Source organism: Mus caroli, unplaced genomic scaffold (assembly GCF_978045245.1).
Source record: "Mus caroli unplaced genomic scaffold, Mus_caroli_1 scaffold_8, whole genome shotgun sequence".
NCBI lineage: Eukaryota > Metazoa > Chordata > Mammalia > Rodentia > Muridae > Mus > Mus caroli.
Window position 1 is genome coordinate 26424289 of NW_028227263.1, and position 21001 is coordinate 26445289.

General features: G+C 44.1%; 1 protein-coding gene across 1 annotated transcript; it reads left to right on the forward strand.

Annotated features, from left to right (window-relative positions):
- Positions 1 to 67: 67 nt before the first annotated feature.
- On the forward strand, positions 68 to 19920 carry Gp2 (glycoprotein 2). The gene is made up of 11 exons (XM_021168545.3): positions 68 to 3497; positions 5373 to 5508; positions 8031 to 8474; positions 9744 to 9854; positions 10347 to 10558; positions 11037 to 11185; positions 12387 to 12632; positions 13554 to 13716; positions 15290 to 15374; positions 16987 to 17031; positions 19636 to 19920. Exons 2-11 carry the CDS (start codon positions 5421 to 5423, stop codon positions 19692 to 19694), a joined length of 1602 nt encoding a protein of 533 aa, XP_021024204.1. The 5' UTR covers positions 68 to 3497; positions 5373 to 5420; the 3' UTR covers positions 19695 to 19920.
- The last annotated feature ends 1081 nt before the right edge of the window (positions 19921 to 21001 follow it).

Sequence of the window (21001 nt, forward strand, 5' to 3'; positions counted from 1 at the left end):
TGGAGATATAGCAGTGAACATAGGCAGTGAGCAATTCTGAAAGCTGGCAGAGTCTTTAGCAGACAACAGGAGCTGGCTGATTCTTTGCCATGGGGGTAACCCTGATGCCCTCATAGGACACATTTGGTTTTTCAGAAATGCATTTTGAGGGGTCCACATGTTCTAGGCTTATACTGGGTGCTAAGAAACATTGGCAGATAAAACAGAGCCAGTCTGTGCCTTATAGATCTCAGGTCTTAAGGAAGAGATGTAGAAGCAATGGCAGGTATCGTATGCCTCCTTGGGACTCTTGTTCACTGGGCTTTTACTTGCCAGTCCTAAAAGTGTAGGCCTTTTCTCAATCCTCAGCAGCAGGGGAGAGCATACCCATTCCCCTTTCATTGGCAGAGAGTCATTGTGAGCCTTCATCCATGAACAGGAACCAGATACCCAGCGATCTCAGAAATCTCCAGAGAAAAGGTTACCAATGCTGATGGGAACTCTTTTCTCTGACCCAGCTGTTCCCTGGCCTCCCATCAGATACCAGGGAAAGTCACACTTTCAAGTCTGAAGCAAGGGCTGCTGGGACAGTGTGTCTTATGCTAAGAGCTCTTATCACACCCAGACATACACAGAACACGCAGGCCTCTTACTGTTATACAAGAGCTGTGCAGGTGGACCTTAGGCTGGTCCAATGCTGCCCCATCCACAATTAGTCTGTGGTCAGCTTGTACTGAGTGACTCCAGACAGTATGGTCTATGTTGTGACTTGGGAGCAGCAGCTCCCAAAGAGAAGAAGGTCTAGGCCATGGGAAACAGGAGCAGCAGCTAAAGACAAAATCTGGATGGGGGAGGGGGCGGAGGAGAAAGGTCACAATGACATCTTTGCCCCTTGTCTTTTCCTTACTTGTTTTTTATCTGCCAGTTATACATCTCAATGTATCTCTTAGATATTCTGGGCACAAATTAAATACCAGATAGTTTTACAGTAATGAGGAAATAGGAAATTACCTAAATAGAGCCATTTGGTAAGGAAGATACTTTGAAATAATAACCATGAAATGTGACAAGGGGTGACAATAACTGGGGAGAAGAAAAAGGGCAAGGGCCGAGTAAGAGTATAACTGGAGTATTGTCTCACATAGAGTGACAGGGGACAGCCTCTCTGACAAGCAGAGGCTGAGAGAACAAAGGACTGAACCTTTGACTGGGACAAGTAGCTGGAACAGCAGGTGCCAATATACTGAACCTTGTGTCTTTCCACCAAGGCTGACCAACACCTGCACACTGAAAGCATGACTCATGAGAGGAGGCCTACCCTATACATTTGTTTTTACCCATTCATTTATTAAGCAAATGCTTTCTCAGTGAAGATCAAAATTCCTGTTCACAAAACGCCTGAAGACTCAATGGGCAGATTAATTATCAGGCAAGCGAGTGTGATTTGAGTTGTCTTTGAGAGGCCTGGGAACAGAACAGAGGGTCAGACAGGATGTAGGTTAGAGAAGGCTTCCTGGCAGAGGTGGTGAACATGAGGCAGTCTGGACAAGGGAAAGATTATACAAGCATTTGGGATGAGAAAGAGCCTGGAGAATCTGGCACTGGCTGAAAGCAGAGCTGGTACAGTGAAGTAAGAGAAGAAGTGGGAAGTGTAAAAAAAGATCAGATTCCTGGGGGAACAGAGTGCTGGGCCGAAGAATCACATGGGATACAGGAAAAACTGCAGAAACAAGGGGACCAGAATGAAAGCATGGAGACCCATAACCAGTACCCAAATTACCCTCTCATACTACGGTGACCTGAGCTTGAATTGGTGAAGTAAAAATGAAGAGGGCATTCAAGACATTTGAAATGTAGGAAGTCAAGGTGTAGAGCTTCCTAGAATTGAGGCCTGAGGAGGAAAGGAGAGTCAAGCCTCCACCTTGGAAGACTCGGGAGCAGTGCTACAACTGAACAAGGTGGATGATAGACATGAGGGGAGTGGAGTCGAGTCAGGGGAGCTGATGAGTTCAGATTGGAAGCTGTTGAGTTTGAGGGACCCTCAAGTGTCTGAACCCAGGAAAAGAAGCCAAACAGAAACTGGGGACTGGCTATGAAGCTCAGGAGAGTCACCCAAGCTGGGGCTCAGCCTATGGGTGAATTTGAAATTCTGTGCTAAAGTTTGAATCTGCAATGGTCTTCACAGGTCCCTCTTTCCAACATATGTGTCCCAGATGCTGGTATTATCTGAGATGCCATGGAGCCTCTAAGAAGTGGGGTGCAGTTGGCAGAAGTAGGTCACTTGAGGGCAGACCTTTCTAAGTTAGGCCTGATCTCACTTCCTGTCTTGCTCTCTACTTCCTGGTTTTTCATGATGTGAATAAACTCCCTCTACCACAGACTGGACTGTACACTATGGTTTCTGCCATGATGGACTGAAGCCCTCTGTCCTGGTTGGTTTTCTGTCAGCTTGATACAAGCTAGATTGAGTTATCAAGGAAGAGGAACATCAGCTGAGAAAAATGCCTCTGTAGCATTGGCTGGGAGAGGGGAGTCCATTGTGTCTGTGAGTAGAGCCCCTGTCAAGTCAACTACACCCCAGGAGAGACTTATACTTCCAAGAATATTTGGGCAATAGAAATTGGCCTCAGAGGAAAAATTAGACACCAAGTTGAGTGCACATGGGACATTGGGGTTAGATATTGGAAGACTTGGAGAAGGGTCAGAATCTGAGCAAACCTTTAAAGCTGTTCTCACAGTTCTATACTGGCCAGTGCCTAGACTAGTCTACTTGTTTTAAAGACTCAGAGGAGAGGCTACCCTGGTGCTGATATTGTTCGAAAGCCTTGGACATCTCTTTTCATCCCTTTCTAAGCATTCCCCTGAAAATTGGGTAAACTCTGTGTGCCAAGAACAAGGGGCTCTCAGACCTCCTCCCTTCTTTCCTGCACATCCCCTGGCCCCACGAGTCAAGCAGAAGTGTTCTGATGCAATTAGCTAGGAGCAGGAATTGAATTGGATATCTACTGAGCAAACAAGCTCATTTGGTTTCTGTCTACTTTGCTTTGGCCATTTTCGCTTCCTTCTTATTAGTGTTTGCTCTGTGGGAACAGGCATGACATTGGCTTTGTGGGTTTACTGGAGGATCCGATGTGAGAAAGTAATGATCAAGGGTATTGACTGTGCCTGATACAGCCAACCTTAAGTACATATTGCAGTTGCTTACGGAGAAACATCCGTGTGAAACAGCACCTTCTGGAAGAGTTTCCATGCCGGTGGCACAAAAGACCTTCTTTCACTACCCTTGATGGTCAATGGCTTATCTTACCTGTGTTCATCAAGTCCTAGTGCCTGGGAACCTAGTGCCAGTCCTACCTCAGCACCAATCATGAAGAGCCACATGGGTGGGGAGTGTCAGTATAAAGGAGTCAGGCAGCAGGTTATGTTCCCACACTGGGCAGGGGAGGAAGGATACTCTGGGTTCTTCTCTTACGGTAACTCCTGCTCCAAAGCCCAGGAAGATTTAGTCTCCCTTGCAGGTGAGTTTAACCTTCTTTGTGTACTGGACTTACCAGGGCTATCTGCAAACTTTCTGAACCCAGAAGTGACTCTGGACCTTAACTCTTGTCAATTGTTCCTCAGCTCAGTTAGTTCATAATCCAAGTCACCTGCTGGATAGTCCAAGGTGTCCACTTGGGTTGGCATCTCTAAAAGCTTAGTCCTGGTTACTCCTCTGTCTCTGTTCTCTCATAATGTATTCATGATACTCCATCAGAAACAGGTTTGCAGTCCCAAGTTATATCTTTTAGAGGCTGCAAGAAACCATCCAGAGGTCCCCTTTCGGGGCACAGAAGGGTAAATGTCACTGAAGTCAGCAGACATTTTTGTCTTTCTATTTCTTGTTTAATTCTTTGCTTGCTTATTCCTTCATTAATTATTTCGTCATGTAATTGTTTTTAAACTGGGAAGCCAGTGTATGCCCTCTTCTGTACAGAATGAAAGGGGCTTAGAATTCAGCCTAACATAATGCTACACTTGTGAAATCTCAGAGGGTCTTAGCAGAACCTGATGCACATATATAATCAAGATAGAACTCTCCTCCCTAGGTACCAATAATTACTAGAATTCTTGCCTTCAATTTCCAGAGAGTGTCTTCTGCCACCTGTCAGGGACTTTGCAAATACTGCTCTTGGACACTCCGCAGCACTGACCCCCCTTTTGCTAGCTTGCTATGGATTTCTTCTTGGAAAGCCCCTATTCCCATCCCATTCCATTTCTGTATGTCATGCCAATAGTCTGGGTTCTGAGAACCTGGACCTATTGCCATATGTTGGTCATGTATGTCCATATTTGCAGAGACACAGCTGTATAAATTTTGTTTGGATTATATACTCCTTTCTTTCTTTTTTTAATTAGATATTTTCTTTATTTACATTTCAAATATTATCCCCTTTCCTAGTTTCCCCACCAAAAATTCCCTCTCCTTCCCCCTTCCCTCCCCCCTCCCCCTCCCCCTGCTCCCCAACCCACCCACTCCCATTCCTGATCCTGGCATTCCCCTATATTGGGACAAAGAAACCTTCACAGGAGCAAGAGCCTCTCCTCCCATTGATGACTAACTAGGCCATCCTCTGCTACAGATATAGCATAGTGGTATAGTTCCAAGGAACTCTGGGGGTACTGGTTAGTTCATATTGATATTCCTTCCATGGGGCTTCAGTCCCCTTCATCTCCCTAGGTACTTTCTCTGGCTCCTTCATTGGGGACCTTGTGCTCCGTCCAATGGATGATTGTGAGCATCTACTTCTGTATTTGCCGGGCACTGGCAGAGCCTCGCAGGAGACAGCTATATCAGGCTCCTGTCAGCAAGCTCTTGTTGGCATCTGCCTAGTTTCTGGTTTTGGTGGTTGTTTATGGGGTGGATCCCCAAGTGGGGCAGTCTCTGGATGGTTGTTCCTTCAGGCTCTGCTCCTAACTTTATCTCTGTAACTCCTTCCATGGGTATTTTGTTCCCCCATTCTAAGAAGGAGCGAAGTGTCCACACTTTGGTCTTCCTTCTTCTTGAGTTTCATGTGGTTTGCAAATTGTATCTTGGGTATTATAAGTTTCTGGGCTAATATCCACTTATCAGTGAATGCATATCATGTGTGTTCTTTTGTGATTGGGTTACCTCACTCAGGATGATATCCTCCAGATACATCCATTTACCTAACAAAACTTCTTCATCAACAAAATGGGAATCATAACAATACCTCCCTATGGCATGGTTCAGAGACCTAAGTGAGACAAATTATGAAAAGGGCCTCAAGCAAATAGGGTCACATGATAGGTGCTGAACCAATATGAGTTTCAACCTTACCCAGGGGCTAAAGGTTTGTTAGCTTGACCTGATGGGAGCCTTTCCTTTTCTATAGATTTATGGAGAATCTGCAGGCTGCAGAGTAACCTGCAAGCCTCACTTTATGAAAAGGATGGTGGGTTGTGAGCTGCTGTGGCTGGCTGCAGCCTCCTGCGTTCTGACACTGGTTTCTCCATCTACAATACATCAAGGTGAGTGTCTGCTCACCAGGGATCTTAGATGCTCCATGAGACCTAAGGAGAGAGCAGAGGAAGGGAGGAGAAAAGGCTGATCAGCTGGTTCCAGAAACAGAGAATTGGAAACAAAGACTAGAGAGCAAGGGACTCATGGAGCTCTCAGAGCCTGAAAAGGAAGGAGGGCCAGTGTAGTCCCTTCCACGAGGTGATTTGAGAGCACAGACTGAAACATAAGAGAGATAGTTCTGCCACATGCTTCACCCTTCTATATCAAGTTATTCATCTGTGAAAAAAAAGTGCTAGATTTAACAATCTCTCTACCTTCCAGATATTCTCTCTCTCTCTCTCTCTCTCTCTCTCTCTCTCTCTCTCTCTCTCTCTCTCTCTCTCTCTGTGTGTGTGTGTGTGTGTGTGTGTGTTTTGCTGGCTTTCCATCCTTTGGACTTGGCCTCTACAATACTGGGATTAAAATGATATATCACCACATCCAGGTCCTAAGAGCTGCAAGTGGGAGCAACCCAGACAGTTACAGAGGAAGTTCCCAGCTAAGCTAAAAGTGCAAATGTGAGCCCTGTAGCAGGAGGTTAGGGAGAGAACTGAGCTCTTACTCCCATGGGAAAGCACAGGGTGTGTGGGAAATGATCCAAGAATAACAAGGACCACAAGTCCTTTCCTTAGAGCAAACACATACATGAGCAAGGCTGAAAAACAGTCTTTCCTTCCTTTTAAAAGAAGTCTCACTGATAAATATATAAGATGTGCGCCTGTGTGCTTCCTTCATCATTCTACCAGTAAGGTAATTGACCTAGGCTATTGGGCGTGGCAGCATACGGCAACCGTGTCACTGAATCTTGGAGGATTTATCTCTCAAATGAAGCATATCTACCCCCAAAGGACCCTGGGAAGTTCTTTCCAAACTTTAATGGTTGCTTATTTATTTTATGAATATTAACAGAGTAATAGAATCTCCCTATATCCTATATCCTCCACACACGTGGAGTTCAGAGAACAACCTCACATGCCATTCTGCCATTCCTCTGGTGCCATCCACTTTGCTTTTTTTTTTTTTTTTTTTTTAAGATTTATTTATTTATTATATGTAAGTACACTGTAGCTGTCTTCAGACACTCCAGAAGAGGGCGCCAGAACTCGTTACAGATGGTTGTGAGCCACCATGTGGTTGCTGGGATTTGAACTCTGGACCTTCAGAAGAGCAGTCGGGTGCTCTTACCCACTGAGCCATCTCACCAGCCCCCACTTTGCTTTATAATTCAGGGTTTCTCTGTTTTAGTGTAGGCTAGGTTGGCTGGCTGGTGAACCCCAAAGGACCGTACTATTCCCACCTCCCCAGCACTGGGATTAGAAATTCATACTACAGTGCCCACCTTTTAAAAGCGAGCTCTCCATGCTCAAACTCACATCTTCATGCTTACAAGGCACTGTACTAACCGAGCTCTCTCTTCAGACCCCTACACAAAACTAATTTTTAAAGAGACTCTATGAAAAAAAAAAGTCTCCAAAGAGCATAAGCACCTTTCCAGGCCACCAGCCAGCAGGTCTGCTCTTAAGTCCCCTCTTTCAGCATCTGATCATCCCCTTAATCATTTCTCTGCCTCTTCACACATCATTGCCCACTCTCCCCTAAAGCAGAAATGGTCCTGTTAGGTGAGTGGTTTTCAGTGGAGATAATTTTGGCTTTCAGAAACCGTTCAAGATGCTTGAAGTCTTCAGAAGCAGCCTCTGCGTTGGGTGGGTGGAGGCCAAGGTTTGATTCTATTTTGAAGAACACCTGCACAATAATGAACAACTTAGCCAATACTATACCAATAACACTAAGCTTGGGAATGATTAACATGATACATCTATACATGCTGGCCTGTAATGTTACCTACTGATAGGGAACAATGTTGATTTTATAATATGTTAAAAAAAATGAGCATGCTCTCCTTCCTCTCCCTCTCCCTCTCCCTCTCCCTCTCCCTCTCCCTCTCCCTCTCCCTCTCCCTCTTCCTCCCCCTCTGTGTGTGTATGTGTGCGTGCATGCTCACACATGCATGGGAAAATTCTAACAAATTTGTGATCGCTTCTAGAGATGGGTCCAACTAAGGACAACTTTCATCTTAAAACATTTATCTTAAAACTTTTATCTTTTGCCAAATTAAGCAACATGCCAATATTTATTTTTGCTTAATTCACTTTACTAATGACTAAGGATTTTCTCAGGGAGCCTTGTATTACATTTATGAGCAAAACAAACAATGGTTGAGCAGGACTCTCAAGGTGTCTTGCTAGTGGCCCACAGAGAAGCTCTTTGTAACCCTGAGTGGGGCAATGGGGCTTATGCAAAGTGGTGGCCTGAATGTCCTTGCTACGATTGTCCTTCTTCCTGAGTGACAAAGCTTGGTGTTAATTACTGCAATGTGTACCTATTGGCCTCACTGGGATCATTAGAGCATTCAAAGCAAAATGGAGAAGGGATAAAACCCCCAGGGCTGTGGAGTTGCTCAATAAACCCACACGCTCTCTGTTCTTTTCAGGTTATGGGAGGCCCAGGAACAGCTCCAATCTGGACTTGGACTGTGGATCCCCTGACTCTCCAAGTTCTAGAATCTGCTTTGACCCCTGTCAGAATCACACCGTCCTGAATGATCCTACCAGAAGCACAGAGAACGATTCATCAGAGGCATGGTGTGATGATAACCTGCACGGCTGGTACCGCTTTGTGGGTGATGGAGGAGTGAAGATGCCAGAGACCTGTGTGAATGTGTTCCGGTGCCACACCTCTGCCCCCATGTGGCTGAATGGATCTCACCCCATCCTTGGAGATGGCATTGTCAGCCACACAGCCTGTGCCAACTGGAATGAAAATTGTTGCTTCTGGCGTTCTGAGGTCCAGGTGAAGGCCTGTTCAGGAGAACTAGGAGTATATTATGTGTACAAGTTACAGGGCACCCCTGAATGCAGTCTGAGATACTGCACAGGTAAGCAGCAGCTACAGGGAAGGGTGAACTTTAGTGCCCAGGACTCAATGGAGCCAGAAGAGACAGTCAGGAGGAGACTGAATAAAGCAGCCACCACTGGACTCTTGACAGAGATACACATGGAAATGTAATTTGGGACCTGCCAGCTACAAGCCTGAAACTTATAGTTGAGTGAAAGAACCTTGTAAATGAATATTGCATGATTTTGCACTAGTTATAAGGCTCAGCAGGTAAAAGTGCTTGCTGTGAAAGTGTGGATACACGAGTTTAAATCCCCAGCACACATGTAAAAAGCTGAATGAGACTAAGCATGCCTGCTACCCCAAGTCTGGTCACCACCAGAGACAGGATGCTGAACCTAGGTTCAATTAGAGACCCTGTCTTAAGAGAATAAGGTGAAGAGTGACTGAGCAGAACACCTGACATCATCCTCTAGCCTCTGGATACATAAGTGCTCAGACCCACACATAGTTATACAACACAGACATACACACATATAAACACACACAGACGCACACACAGACCCACATAGACACATACAGAGACACACACACAGAGACACACTGACACACACAGAGACACACTGACACACACATACAGATGCACATATAGAAAAACATATACAAGCACACAGAGAAACACACACACACACACACACACACACACACACACACTCATATACAATATGAAGAACCCAAGCTCATTCAAATTTTACTTGTCTCAAATTGTACTCCTCTTAGGACCTGCTTTCTGATCTGAAACAAAGGGTAAAGCTAACAGCTTACACTGCCTCACTACACTGCCTATAGTGAGCCTGCTACCGTTCAGCTTTAATCATATCAGTACACTGAAACCCCCTACTCAGTCCATGAAATAGGATCCATGTAGTCATTCCTATTAGGGTCTGGAACACAGAAAGGTCACACAGCTGTTCCCGTATCACAGAGCTGGAATGAGAAGAGCTGGGACTTAAACTCAGGCTCTTTAATACTGGCAACGGTGGACTTAAAGTCATTCTGTCCCATCGCACGTTTCTACCATAGGGGTCAGCTGAACCAAAGCATGGTAATTAGCACAGTGCATGGCTTGCCTGGCAGTTTTCCCTCTGCTGGGTTTTGGAGTTAGGAAATATGAATTATGGCTATGGCTCTTCCGGTAAGTTTCTCATATGTTTAGAAAGACTCTGACATAATGATATCCTTGGCTTGGGAGGACTTAGACCCATCCTGCTCTGCATCCTAATCCTTTCTCTCCTTTCCTTCCCTCTAGACCCCTCCACTGTACCAAAGAATTGCGAGATTACTTGTCGTCCTGAGGAGGAATGTGTATTCCAAAATAACAACTGGGCCTGTGTCTGTAGGCAGGACCTCAATGTTTCTGGTGAGCAGCTCCTAGGGCTGAGTAGTCAGGGCAAGAGGAATGAGGCTTGGGGATCAGAAAAAGGCAGGGACCAGAGTCAGGGAATGGACATTGGGAAATCTTGAGAGTTATTTGGGCCACTTATTATGAAGCCAGTGGATTTGCAAGGAGGAGAGAGGGTGAGGCCAGACAAAGCTTCCAGGTCAGCTGCTGGAATACTGTAGCAACAAGTGGCTGTGGTGTGGGCATCTGGCTTTGGTTTAGTCTGGAATACAGGAGGACCATTTTGTTTTTCCAATACCAGCTAAGCCACACATGTACCTCAAATGCTTAGAAGTCTTGGACCAGAGGCTTATCAGTCTGAGTGTGATTTCTATTGGGGCCCCAGACCTCATCTAGTCTATTCAGCAACTTGATGGGCCTGATGGATGTACTACCAGGCAGAGAATGTAGATGCCCCTTGTTGTTTCTAGTCCCCTGTCTGCTCTGCTGACCTCACTCTTGGCCTCCTAGACTCTCAGCGTTTGCAGCCTTTTCTGGAATGTGGAGATAATGAGATCAAGGTGAAGTTGGACAAGTGTTTGCTGGGAGGTATGGGTTTCAAGGAGGAGATCATTGCCTACCTGAATGACCGGAACTGCAATGGTACCATGCAAGATGAGCCCAACAACTGGGTGTCCATGACCAGCCCTGTTGTGGCTAATGACTGTGGGAACATCCTGGAGGTAAGTGCTCTTCACACCATCGCTACTTGAGGATAGAATCTGTGCTAGTGGAGACATCTTCCTAGCACTGAGATCTTAGGCAAATGTCTTATCCACTTTGGGTCTCCAGGGCTATGTGAATTTACACACTCTGGTCCATGTTAAAGAGCTTAGGCTGGGCTTAATGCTTGAGCTTTATAAAGTTGGCTCTGATTGTGATGATCTTAATTAAGGAAGAGCAAGAACATCAGCCCCCAGCTCTCCCACAGGATCAGTCATTCACTTTCTAGTGTTTACTCTGAGTTTCCCATACTCTGGGCTAGTATGACAGGTAGAAGAGAAACCCTTACTTTCTGGAGGCCAGAATTCAAGGGGGCTCCATGGCTGGGAACACTGACCATAGAACCAGATAGATCTGAGTTCAAGATATACCTACACACATCTCCATAATAAATACATATGGGTTTGTTTGTTTGTTTGTTTTTGTTTTGTGCCAAAGAAAAATGGGACCCATGCCATCTACAGAAATACCCTTTCCTTGGCCCCTGACTTTATTATCAGGGACTTTCGTGTCAATGTCAACTTCCAGTGTGCCTACCCACTGGACATGAGCGTCAGCCTCGAAACTGCTCTCCAGCCCATTGTAAGGTATTGTCTTGACCTTTCATCTTTGACTTGTAGCTCTGACACTGGTCACACACACACAATCTATGATGTCCATACGGTGTTACCAACCTGCTTCAAGAGCTTTCACTCCCTAAATTATTCATTTCTGAATTATAGCTTAAGAACATTCAGTATGATCAAGGCACTGGTGAATAATGAAGACGTTCACAAGGCAGCGCTGTACCTTGGACACGTGCTTAAGGTGTGCTCAGGAAACAAAAACTCCAGGAAGTGTCTATTCACCTTCAGAAGAAAGGCAGCATGAAACTGATCATATCTTAATTGAGAATCAGACAATGCAATGTAGAAGAAGCTTGGGGTGCTTTGAGTCAGTGGACATGGGTCCCAGACCTAACCTCTGTGGGGTAGAGATCAGAAGTAGACAGAGAGGCTTTATTGCAGACTTGGGATTTAAGCCCAGTCTACCTTTGAAGAAGCAGCACCTATCCTCAGCAGAAATAGATGGAAACAACAGTTTGGGTAGGATGGGATCCAGGCTTCTGTTTGCATCTGTTTCTCACTGCACCTCTGCCTGGAATGAAACTTACTGACTTGGGTTTTACACAGCCCTAGAATTGTGAGGGGATTTTTCTAAACTGTCATCCAGAAATCCAGGGTGGCTGTCCCATCTTCCAATTGCCTCCTGGGCTCTTAATTGCAGGGTGAGACAGGTTAAAAATGCCAAAGTCCACACAAACATTTCCAGGCTATAAGTGTCTTGGAGCTTATGTTCATAAATATAAAAAAGGAAAGCAGTTCATCTGGTTTGAACTGGGTTCAGCTGTAGATTGTGGGATGGAGGGAAGAAATGTAAGGCTAAAATTAGTAAGCCTGTAAGAGCTGACCTCAAGTCCTGTTGCCCAGGTGATACCATGGTGCTGTGTACTAACCCTTGTTCCTTGAGTAAGAGCTTAATGTACTTGTTAACGGGGTGAGATGGGTGCATCAACTGCCTGTCATGTCCAGAGCTTAGATGCCAATAAGTGCTCTGTTTCAGTGGATTGTCAACTAGTTTATTTAGAGATCAGAGATGCACCTCCCCCCCCCCGCTTCCCCTGTAACTTTATATTAGCACAGGGCTTGATTTATTTGCCCTTGAGCTTTATAAAGTTGCTTATTTTTATTTTTTAAACATCTGGTTAAAGCCTGGTGTTTCCACTCCTGTGTTTTTTCCTTGTCTCAGTTCCCTGACTGTTGATGTGGACGGAGCAGGAGAGTTCGATGTCAAGATGGCCCTCTTCCAAGACCAGAGCTACACAAACCCTTATGAAGGGGCCGAAGTGTTGCTTCCAGTGGAGTCTACACTCTATGTGGGTGCCCTCTTAAATAGAGGGGATACCTCCAGGTTCAAACTGTTGCTGACCAACTGCTATGCCACCCCTTCAGAAGACAGGCATGACCCTGTGAAGTACTTCATCATCAAGAACAGGTATCAGGAAACTTGGGCATTTGTTCGTTTGTTTTTGTCATAACTAAGTTTTGAGGAAAATATTACCCAGTGTTGGCAGAGGTGTAAATTGGTTCACTCCATTTAGAAATAATTTGGTGTTTGTTACATATTGTAAGTATCCTGTTTGATCATTAATGTTAGTTCTCATGTTTTAGCCTAAAGTATTAAAACAAATTTAACGAGTTGGGTAAAGAAATACCAATAATTTTCCATTTCGGTGTTCTTGATAATTTTTCCATTAAGTTTACTGTTAAAACATAGCATAATTAAGTAATAATGGACCATTATGTAGATATTTACAATGATTAAATTGAACATGGTATTACACACATTATAGGACAGGATATGATCAGATGCCATTTAATGATAAAAACAAAGGAAATGCCTACCTAGAAGTCGCAATTCAAATCATATTAGTGGTCCTTGGTAATACTTGTCATTGAGTCCAGCTGTATGCCAAGCACTGTGATGAGAAAAGGAACACAGCAGCCCCACTGAGTGCTCATATTAGTTATATAAAATGAATGTGATTATCTCTGCTCTAAAGTCAAGGGATACATGGAGGAGTTGGGGGGAAATGGAGGGCATGGTCATATTTCATTGTATATATGTATGTAATTTTCAGTAATACAGAAAATATTTTTTAAATAATGTGGAAAAACAAACGAGACCATGGAGGGGCAACAAGGATGATTAACCACCCCTAGATTACTTACCTAAAAATAGGGACATGTCCCAGAAACTGTCCACTCCAAAATGTAAGCCATTCAAGCTTATTGAGGAACAATGGACTAGAAAAATGTTGTAAAAGCATAATGGAAGGAACCTGTGGCAGAGAGATCTTTAATATTCTCCAGGATTTGCTTAGAAGTTACACCTTTGCCCTTTTCACTTTCCTAGATGCCCAAACCAACGTGATTCCACCATCGATGTGCGGGAGAATGGTGTGTCCTCAGAAAGCCGATTTTCAGTGCAGATGTTCATGTTTGCTGGAAATTATGACTTAGTTTTCCTGCATTGTGAGGTTTACCTGTGTGACTCCACTACTGAACAGTGTCAACCAGTGAGTGTCTCTTTGGATTGGTGCCCAGTCGACTCTCTACATACATCTATTGGGTTTGCAGATGGAGGCATGGGTGGAAAGAAGGAAGGAAGGAGGGAAAGAGGAAGGGAGAGAGAGGGGGAGAGGAGAGTGGGAGAGAGGGAGGAAGGAAGAATGAAGAAAATTGGCTGAATAGATGGATGATTGGATGGATGGATGGATGGATGGATGGATGGATGGATGGATGGATGATGGATGAATGATGGATAGATGGATGGATGCTTGAAGAGGTGGAAAGATGGGTGGATGGGTAGATGACTATAAGAGAAGCAGGTAAAGAAGAATGCTGCACACACTTTGAGTATCCTCAAAAGCCTATTTATAAGTAATTGTTGTCTCTTTAGAAGGCAGATCAGCTTTCCTTGGCATAAAAATCTATTATGAATGATTATGATATTATACGTTAAGCATCATTGATTTAGAGATTTCAAATTCAAAAGTGTTCCAAAGTCTTAAAGTTTTTGAGGGCCAAGATGAAGCTCAAAAAGTTTCAGATTTTGGAATATTTGGGCTGCAGATTCTCATATTATAAATGAGTAACTTGTAAAGACTGTAGATATTCCCAAATCCAAGAAACTCCCAAATGCTGAAGACTTCTGAACCTTAGGCTTTCAGATGAGACATGTATGTGAGCCTGTGGCCTTTCAGTCCCCTCTCTGCCAGACACTGCATTAAAGCTCTCACATCTTTACCTAATTGAGCTCTTCCAATGACCAAGTGAAGCCTTACTATGCAGATAAAGAAACCAGGACTCAGAGAAGCCCCTAACTCATAGCCCCACACAGAGCTAAGAAGATCAGATTTGTAATGTTTCCCATGTGGGCTGTGATTCTGGCGTCCATGCATTCACCCCTCCTGGGTGCTGTTTTGAATGGAAGATGTTCCTTGAGTGTTTTTGACATGTCTACATGTTGCTGCTACTATGGTTCACTTTAAAATTTAAAACCACGTATGCAGAGCTCTGTGGTAAGATATCTGCTATGCAAGCACAGGGACCTGAGTTTGGGTACCCAGAAGACATGTGAAAACTAGGATTGTGGCATGTTCTGTAAACCAAGTCCTGGGACTGCTGAGACAGAAGGATTTGGGGGACTCACTGTATCATGAACCTAACCAAAATGACAAGCTCTAGGATTACTGAGAGATCATGTATCAAAAAGTAAGGTGGGCAGCGATAGAGAAAGACGGTTGGTGTTAACCTTTAACCTTCCTACATGCTTGTGTGCATAAGTGAGTAAATGAATGTATGAATTATTGACTAAAGAAAACCAGATATGAACTGTTTGATTATAATAGACAGATGAAGACATTTCCCCCAATTATATAAGAGAGGATAGAGATGAGATTCAAACTCAGGTGTGTTAGGGCATGACTGTGAATTCTCACAGAAACCACACCATCAAAAAGAAAGTCATATGATGAGATATCCGAGGGCTTTAGGCCACAGGTGCACAGATATCCATATCCATGACATGCTGCACATAGGGGACAGGTGTTTACATTTTGATATAATAAGAGTTCTCTGTCTCTGCAGTCTTGCTCTACAAGTCGACTTCGCAGTAGTGGACCAGCCATTGACTATAATCGGGTTCTGGATTTAGGACCCATCACTAAAAGAAGTAAGTGGGTGAGACTTGGTGCAAGGGTAGCTGGCCAAGTGCTGTTAATTAACCTTAGATGCTTGGAGTTATCATTGTCAGCAGCCCTGGGTTTTTCTGTTTTCTTTGTTCATCCATCAATGATGAATGTTGTCTTTCTACAAGTGGAACTGTCTTGGCATTTATAGTGGTGCCTAAGTGTTAGAAACTACATGTAACTCTTGCATCCATCAGAATACGTAATCACCCCCACCTTGAATTCTTCTTTCCATTTAATTGGTTAAAATTCAAGGCTCATAGAGATGAATAGAGTCATGTAAGATCACTTGCTTATGATCATCAGGAGTTAGAATAAAACCAAATGAGTCTATTTCACTGCTTTTCCCCACAGCTTAAACAGGGCGTTTTAGGATGACTGTGCTTGCCAAAATGCAGCTATGGTCCTCTGGAGATAGAATAGAGCGGTAGCTATGCAACCACTCTGTAAATCTTTCATCTATCCTACACAATTGTCTATCAGACTGTCATGGTTTTTATTGCCACCTGAATGGAGGAGTCAAGAGCCCCTCTGACCAAAAAACGAAAGAACTTTTGCCTTGAAGAAATTAAGATGCAGTAATGTTTATTCTAGTCAAATAGTAATATTTTCACTTTCACTCTGTGCTGAACAGCTTTATATGTGTTATCAGCTTGGCTGCTCTGGGCAGCCTCAGGAGGTAGCCGTTCTGCTCTACCTCTGTGATGAACAAGCTGAGCTATTCCATAAAGAAGGTTCTGCCTTGAGTGGTTCTGTTCCCTTATTGAGCTCTCAACTTAGAGCCTTATGTGGTGGCCCAGAACAATTTGAGGAGGGGGTGGGATCATGAGCATCCACGTTGGAAACAAGCCCACAGGTTTTGTTAGCTGTCTGTTTCTGTGATTGGGTAGCTGAGGACCATGCTTAAAAGATGGAACCTCTAGTTTGCCTCATGGTTTCAGAGGTTTCAGTCCACAGTGGCTCACCTCTAAATATACGGGCTTCTGTTCAGGCAGAATGTCACAGAAGAAAAGTGAAGCAGAACAAAGCTATTCACTTTATTGCAACCAGGAAGGGGGGAACAGAGAGGGTAGGGGAGGGAGAGAAGAGTGAGTCATATGAAACTTTCACACTTCCTGCTTTTAACATCCCCAAGGCTCCCAGGCTATAGAATAGTACTATACACATCCAGGGAAGTTTTTGACTCCTTTAGTTGGTCTTCTCTGGAAAAATCCCTCTCACATGCACTTGGAGTTGTGATTTACCATCTCCTAGGCACCTCTAGTTGACAATGGGAAGTAGCCACCATCTGGGGCTGGAATTCCTTGTTACTGTCTGAAAAATCAACATAGTAAGTTCCTTACTGGAAGGAACTTACTGAGCCTCAGCCTTGCCATTGGCAAATGAGAGATGGCGGTACTTTCTTCACAAATCCATTAGGAAAATTAGACAGAATGTGCTTCACTGTGTGCCTGCCAGACGACGGAAGCCTTCACAGTGAGGATTGCTTGTGGGGGTGGTGACTGGAACCCAGGAGTATTGGGAGGGGCTATGGCCCCATGACAGCTGTCATCAGAACATGACCAAGGAGACCTTCACCTGCCGCTCTTCCCACAGGTGCTCAGACTTCTACTACCTCGAAGGGGACTCCCCACACTACAGGTATACAGTTTCCTTATGCTTTTCTTACAGCCCTGCCAAGTTTCTCTCCTGGCCTCCCACCCTCTGGACATCTATGTATCCCCTTCAATGTGTCAGGCCCTGCTGGGGACCAAGGCTTGGTGAAATGAGGCTAACCCAAGAGTGGTTCTATAATCTAGAAGTAGAGCCAGCTGCTTAACAGCAAGTGTTTAACAGGTGAGACTGTGTGCCAGGCACTGCTCTAGGAACTGATAATATGATGCTGATCAAGACAGCGCAGGTGCCTTCCCTCAGAGAGTTTGTGTTCCAGGATGAAAAATAAATAATAAATAAAACCAAAACCCAAACAGTTTAATTAGAAATAAAAGATGGGTGGTGGGATAGAAGCTACAGGCATAAGTAATAAAGTCTTAAATTTATTTATTTAAGTTTATTTCTCTAACACTTAAGTGAAATCTTATGTGTAAGAGAACCCATGATTCAACAACCAATCAAAGATTCAAGCTCCTTCCAGCCTGCTCTTGAGGTGAGATCATTATTTTGATGGTCCAGTTTAGCATCCAGAGGTTAGGACAGGGGAATGTGAAGGAAGACAATGAGTGCTATGGAACATACTGGCAACTGGCACCAAACACCTACATTTGTATCTCATTGTTTATTATCTAGCCATGTGGCCACACTTGGCTGCAAAGGAACCTTGGAAATAGAATCTCTGTTTTGGATGGCCATATGCCAAAACAATGTTTGATGGCTTGATGATCAAAGCAGGAAGAGATCATGGATCAGAAGAACTGTTAGAGAAAATATTTGATCTAGAGACAAAATGTCTCTGGATCAGGAAGCAATGGGTGAATGGAGCTGAACAGGCAGAGGCAACCACAGCTGACTAAATAAACCAGACAGGGGCATAAGATGCTAAGTAACAAGTAGGTAGAGAGAGCAGGCATGCACGGTGGCCTAATTAGCCATACCAGAGGTGGTCAAGAGAGTTCAGATGGCACAAATATCTGAACGGGGCTTTGATGAATGTCTTGTAATTTAAGGCCAAGGACATTGAAGAATGTGTTTTGGACAAGATGGAAAACATATTTTTTTCTATCCTCTGAAAGACAGACGTTAGTGAACATAGATGGGAAAATGTTCAAGACCTCAACTTTGTGGTCATCTAAATATTTCCCAGACAAGAACAGTTCAGTGGTAACTTCGGATGGTATCCAGAAAAGTAAGACTCATTGTGTGACGTGCACAGAGCAAAAGTGCCTTGGAGTCAGCAACCCCAGGTTTCCTCCACTTCCATTGCTCCTTCAGCTTAGCACAGCGATCAGATCAGTGACTTCCCAGCCTGCTGAGCTGTCTCTCTTCTCCAGTGGGCTGCAAATGTTGGCACCTTCTAGAGGTGGAGGGAATGGATCTAACAAGAGGGAGCAGGCTGCCACAAGAGGGCTCTGTGGCTTTCATAGTTTTCCACCACTCGGCTTTACTTCTGCTGTTTCGTTCGGCATTAACTGATCTCATTGTATGTCTCATTGTAAACACTCTCTGTCATACATTTGTGTTTCTGAAGATCACGCTTTCCCCTCGCCTCTCTCTAGGACATCACCAAATTACTCTGAATTGTTGGGGGTGGGGAGATGCCATATTTGGTAGTGGTGTCAAAGGGAGTTGACATGCTTAGGCAAAACAACTGCCATTCAATATTTCCCCCTTCTTAATACTGAACATATAATAGTACACAGAACACACACACTCACTCACACACACACCATAGATATCAAAGTCTAGTTTTCAAAACCAACACTTACACAGGGCTTACCATAGTCTGGGCACATATTTTATATTTTATTTTATTGTGTTATTGGGGATTGAACCTAAGACAACAGGTTTGCCATGCAAGTAGGTTGCAACTGAGTTAGAGTCCCCAGTCCACAAATGCTATTCTAAATGTTTGATATGAATTCATTCATTTAAATCTTATGAAATCTGATATATCAATAGGTAACATTATGAGTTACATTTTCTATATAAGGAAATTTGGGCAAAAAGAAGCGCACTGTTTTGTCCACATCTACCCAGGTAATTGCAGACCTGAGATTCCAATCTAAATAGTCAAACCTCAGAGGTGGTGCATTCTAATCCCGTCTTTCTGCTTCTTCATTATTAGTCACTAGAAGTGATGCACCAACTATACCCAATAACCCTAACTCCTCTATGCCTTTGTGCTAGAGGATACAGTTCTGATCTAGTCCTTAGAAACTCATACTCCTCCTACCCTTTGGTAAGTCCTGGTAACGTCACTATGTTCTGTGAGTCAGATCCTGGATATTTGGCAAATGTGAGGACATGCTGGAGGCTTTTATTACTATCCAACAAGTGAAGTTTATAATTTCCATCCTTATTTTGTTGACAAGATCTAGACTCATGCTATCACCTCTCTGCAAAGAAGGCTGAGAAGACTTCCTTCTATGTGCCCAGAAGAAAATGGAAAAAGCGGTTGTTGTCCCAACCAAATCTAGAACTATATGCTGCCTTCCAGTACTTCTGCAGCAAGTGACAAGGAGGCCAGCTGGCATTGGCTGCTAAGTGTCATCAAAGCTCGACATTTGACTTGTGTCTCTTGTGTTTCAGGGTTCCTGTTGGCCTGGCCCATGTTCTTCCTGCCTGTCTTCCTGGCTCTACTGTTCTGAGAGGCCAGCTGAGCACCTGGCCTTAAAGTTCTTCCCTCTGGCAATGGCTCACACCCATTCCTCAGTAGAACTGGATTCCTCTGTGAATCATTTTGATTGCCCTGGAAATGCAATGTATATTGATAACTCCTGGGTAGAGTTGTCCTGTTAGTGGATGGGAAAGGGCAAATCCCATGATTCTTTCAAAATGTCTCTTGTCCTGACAGCTGATGACATGAATACATCAACCCTTGCATTTATTCTATGTGATGTGTTTCCATTCTGGTCTGTTTAGTCACCCTGGGAACATGTAGTTGTGGGGAGGAGGTTGAAGACTCTCTCAAAGGGGAGACTGGTACAACTACTTCTCTATGCCCTCCACTACTACAGTGGTTTCTAGAACTACATTCATCTCTACTCTGGGGCCTGTACACTGGAGGTGTACCAGCTTCTTTCCTTACTAATTATGATTTCTAGAGATTATATTAAATAATGTGGTGATCGTGGATCAAGAAGACTAAGGGAAGTAGTACAGTCTAGTTGCTTACTCACTAGGAGTCAGATCATAGAAGCCATGAGATACCACAGTTTGTCCATCATTCCATCTAGCCCACTTCCTGAAGCTTTATAGCTGGTTACATCTGCTTATCTTTGCGTGCCTCCTGCGTTTCAGTTGCATACCACATCCCTGTTCATGGAACCACAGCAATGATCTAGCATCTTGCTGCCCAAGACTCACACTGCCTAAGGGCATTCCCACTTGCTGTTTGGGTCAGGATGTTTACCAGATCCCCTCAACTGAGATGGGTTAAGTAGGACCAAGGAACACTAAATAGCCTATGAGACAAACCTCATGGGTGGGTCTCAAATGAATGAGATTGCACAGGCCACTGTGATAGCAGTTTCTGTTTCCATGTGAGTTGTATTCCTATAGAGACTGTGTGGTAGGAACTGGCCAACAGAAAAGGTCTAGACATCCTAAATTCTCCCTTACCCATGGCCGAGTTTCTCTATTTGGTAAACTAAAAGGTTTGGGGCCAGAACAAGGTTCTTACATCTTTTAAGTAGTACAACTCTCCTGTTAAGTATAATTCCACGTGAACCCAGGTAGTCAGGGGTGAAAGGAAACAGACTCTTGTAGGTGTTAGGTAGGAGACTTCACTTTTCAATCTATGGCTCCCTTTACATCAGGCCCCCAAAGCAAGTCCAAGATAACACATAGGCTACCAGGAACAAAATGTTTAGGTTTCCTGAGAGAAATGAACTTGAACTCTCCTTTAGAATAAGTAGACAGAATTCTACCCAACTAGAGCCAAATTTGGATGTAT

Coding starts and splice junctions, on each gene's coding strand:
- Gp2 (XM_021168545.3), top strand. CDS start 5,421: ATGAAAAGGATGGTGGGTTGTGAGCTGCTGTGGCTGGCTGCAGCCTCC. Junction 10,559..11,036: donor ACTGTGGGAACATCCTGGAG/GTAAGTGCTCTT, acceptor TTTGTGCCAAAG/AAAAATGGGACCCATGCCAT. Junction 12,633..13,553: donor TACTTCATCATCAAGAACAG/GTATCAGGAAAC, acceptor TCACTTTCCTAG/ATGCCCAAACCAACGTGATT.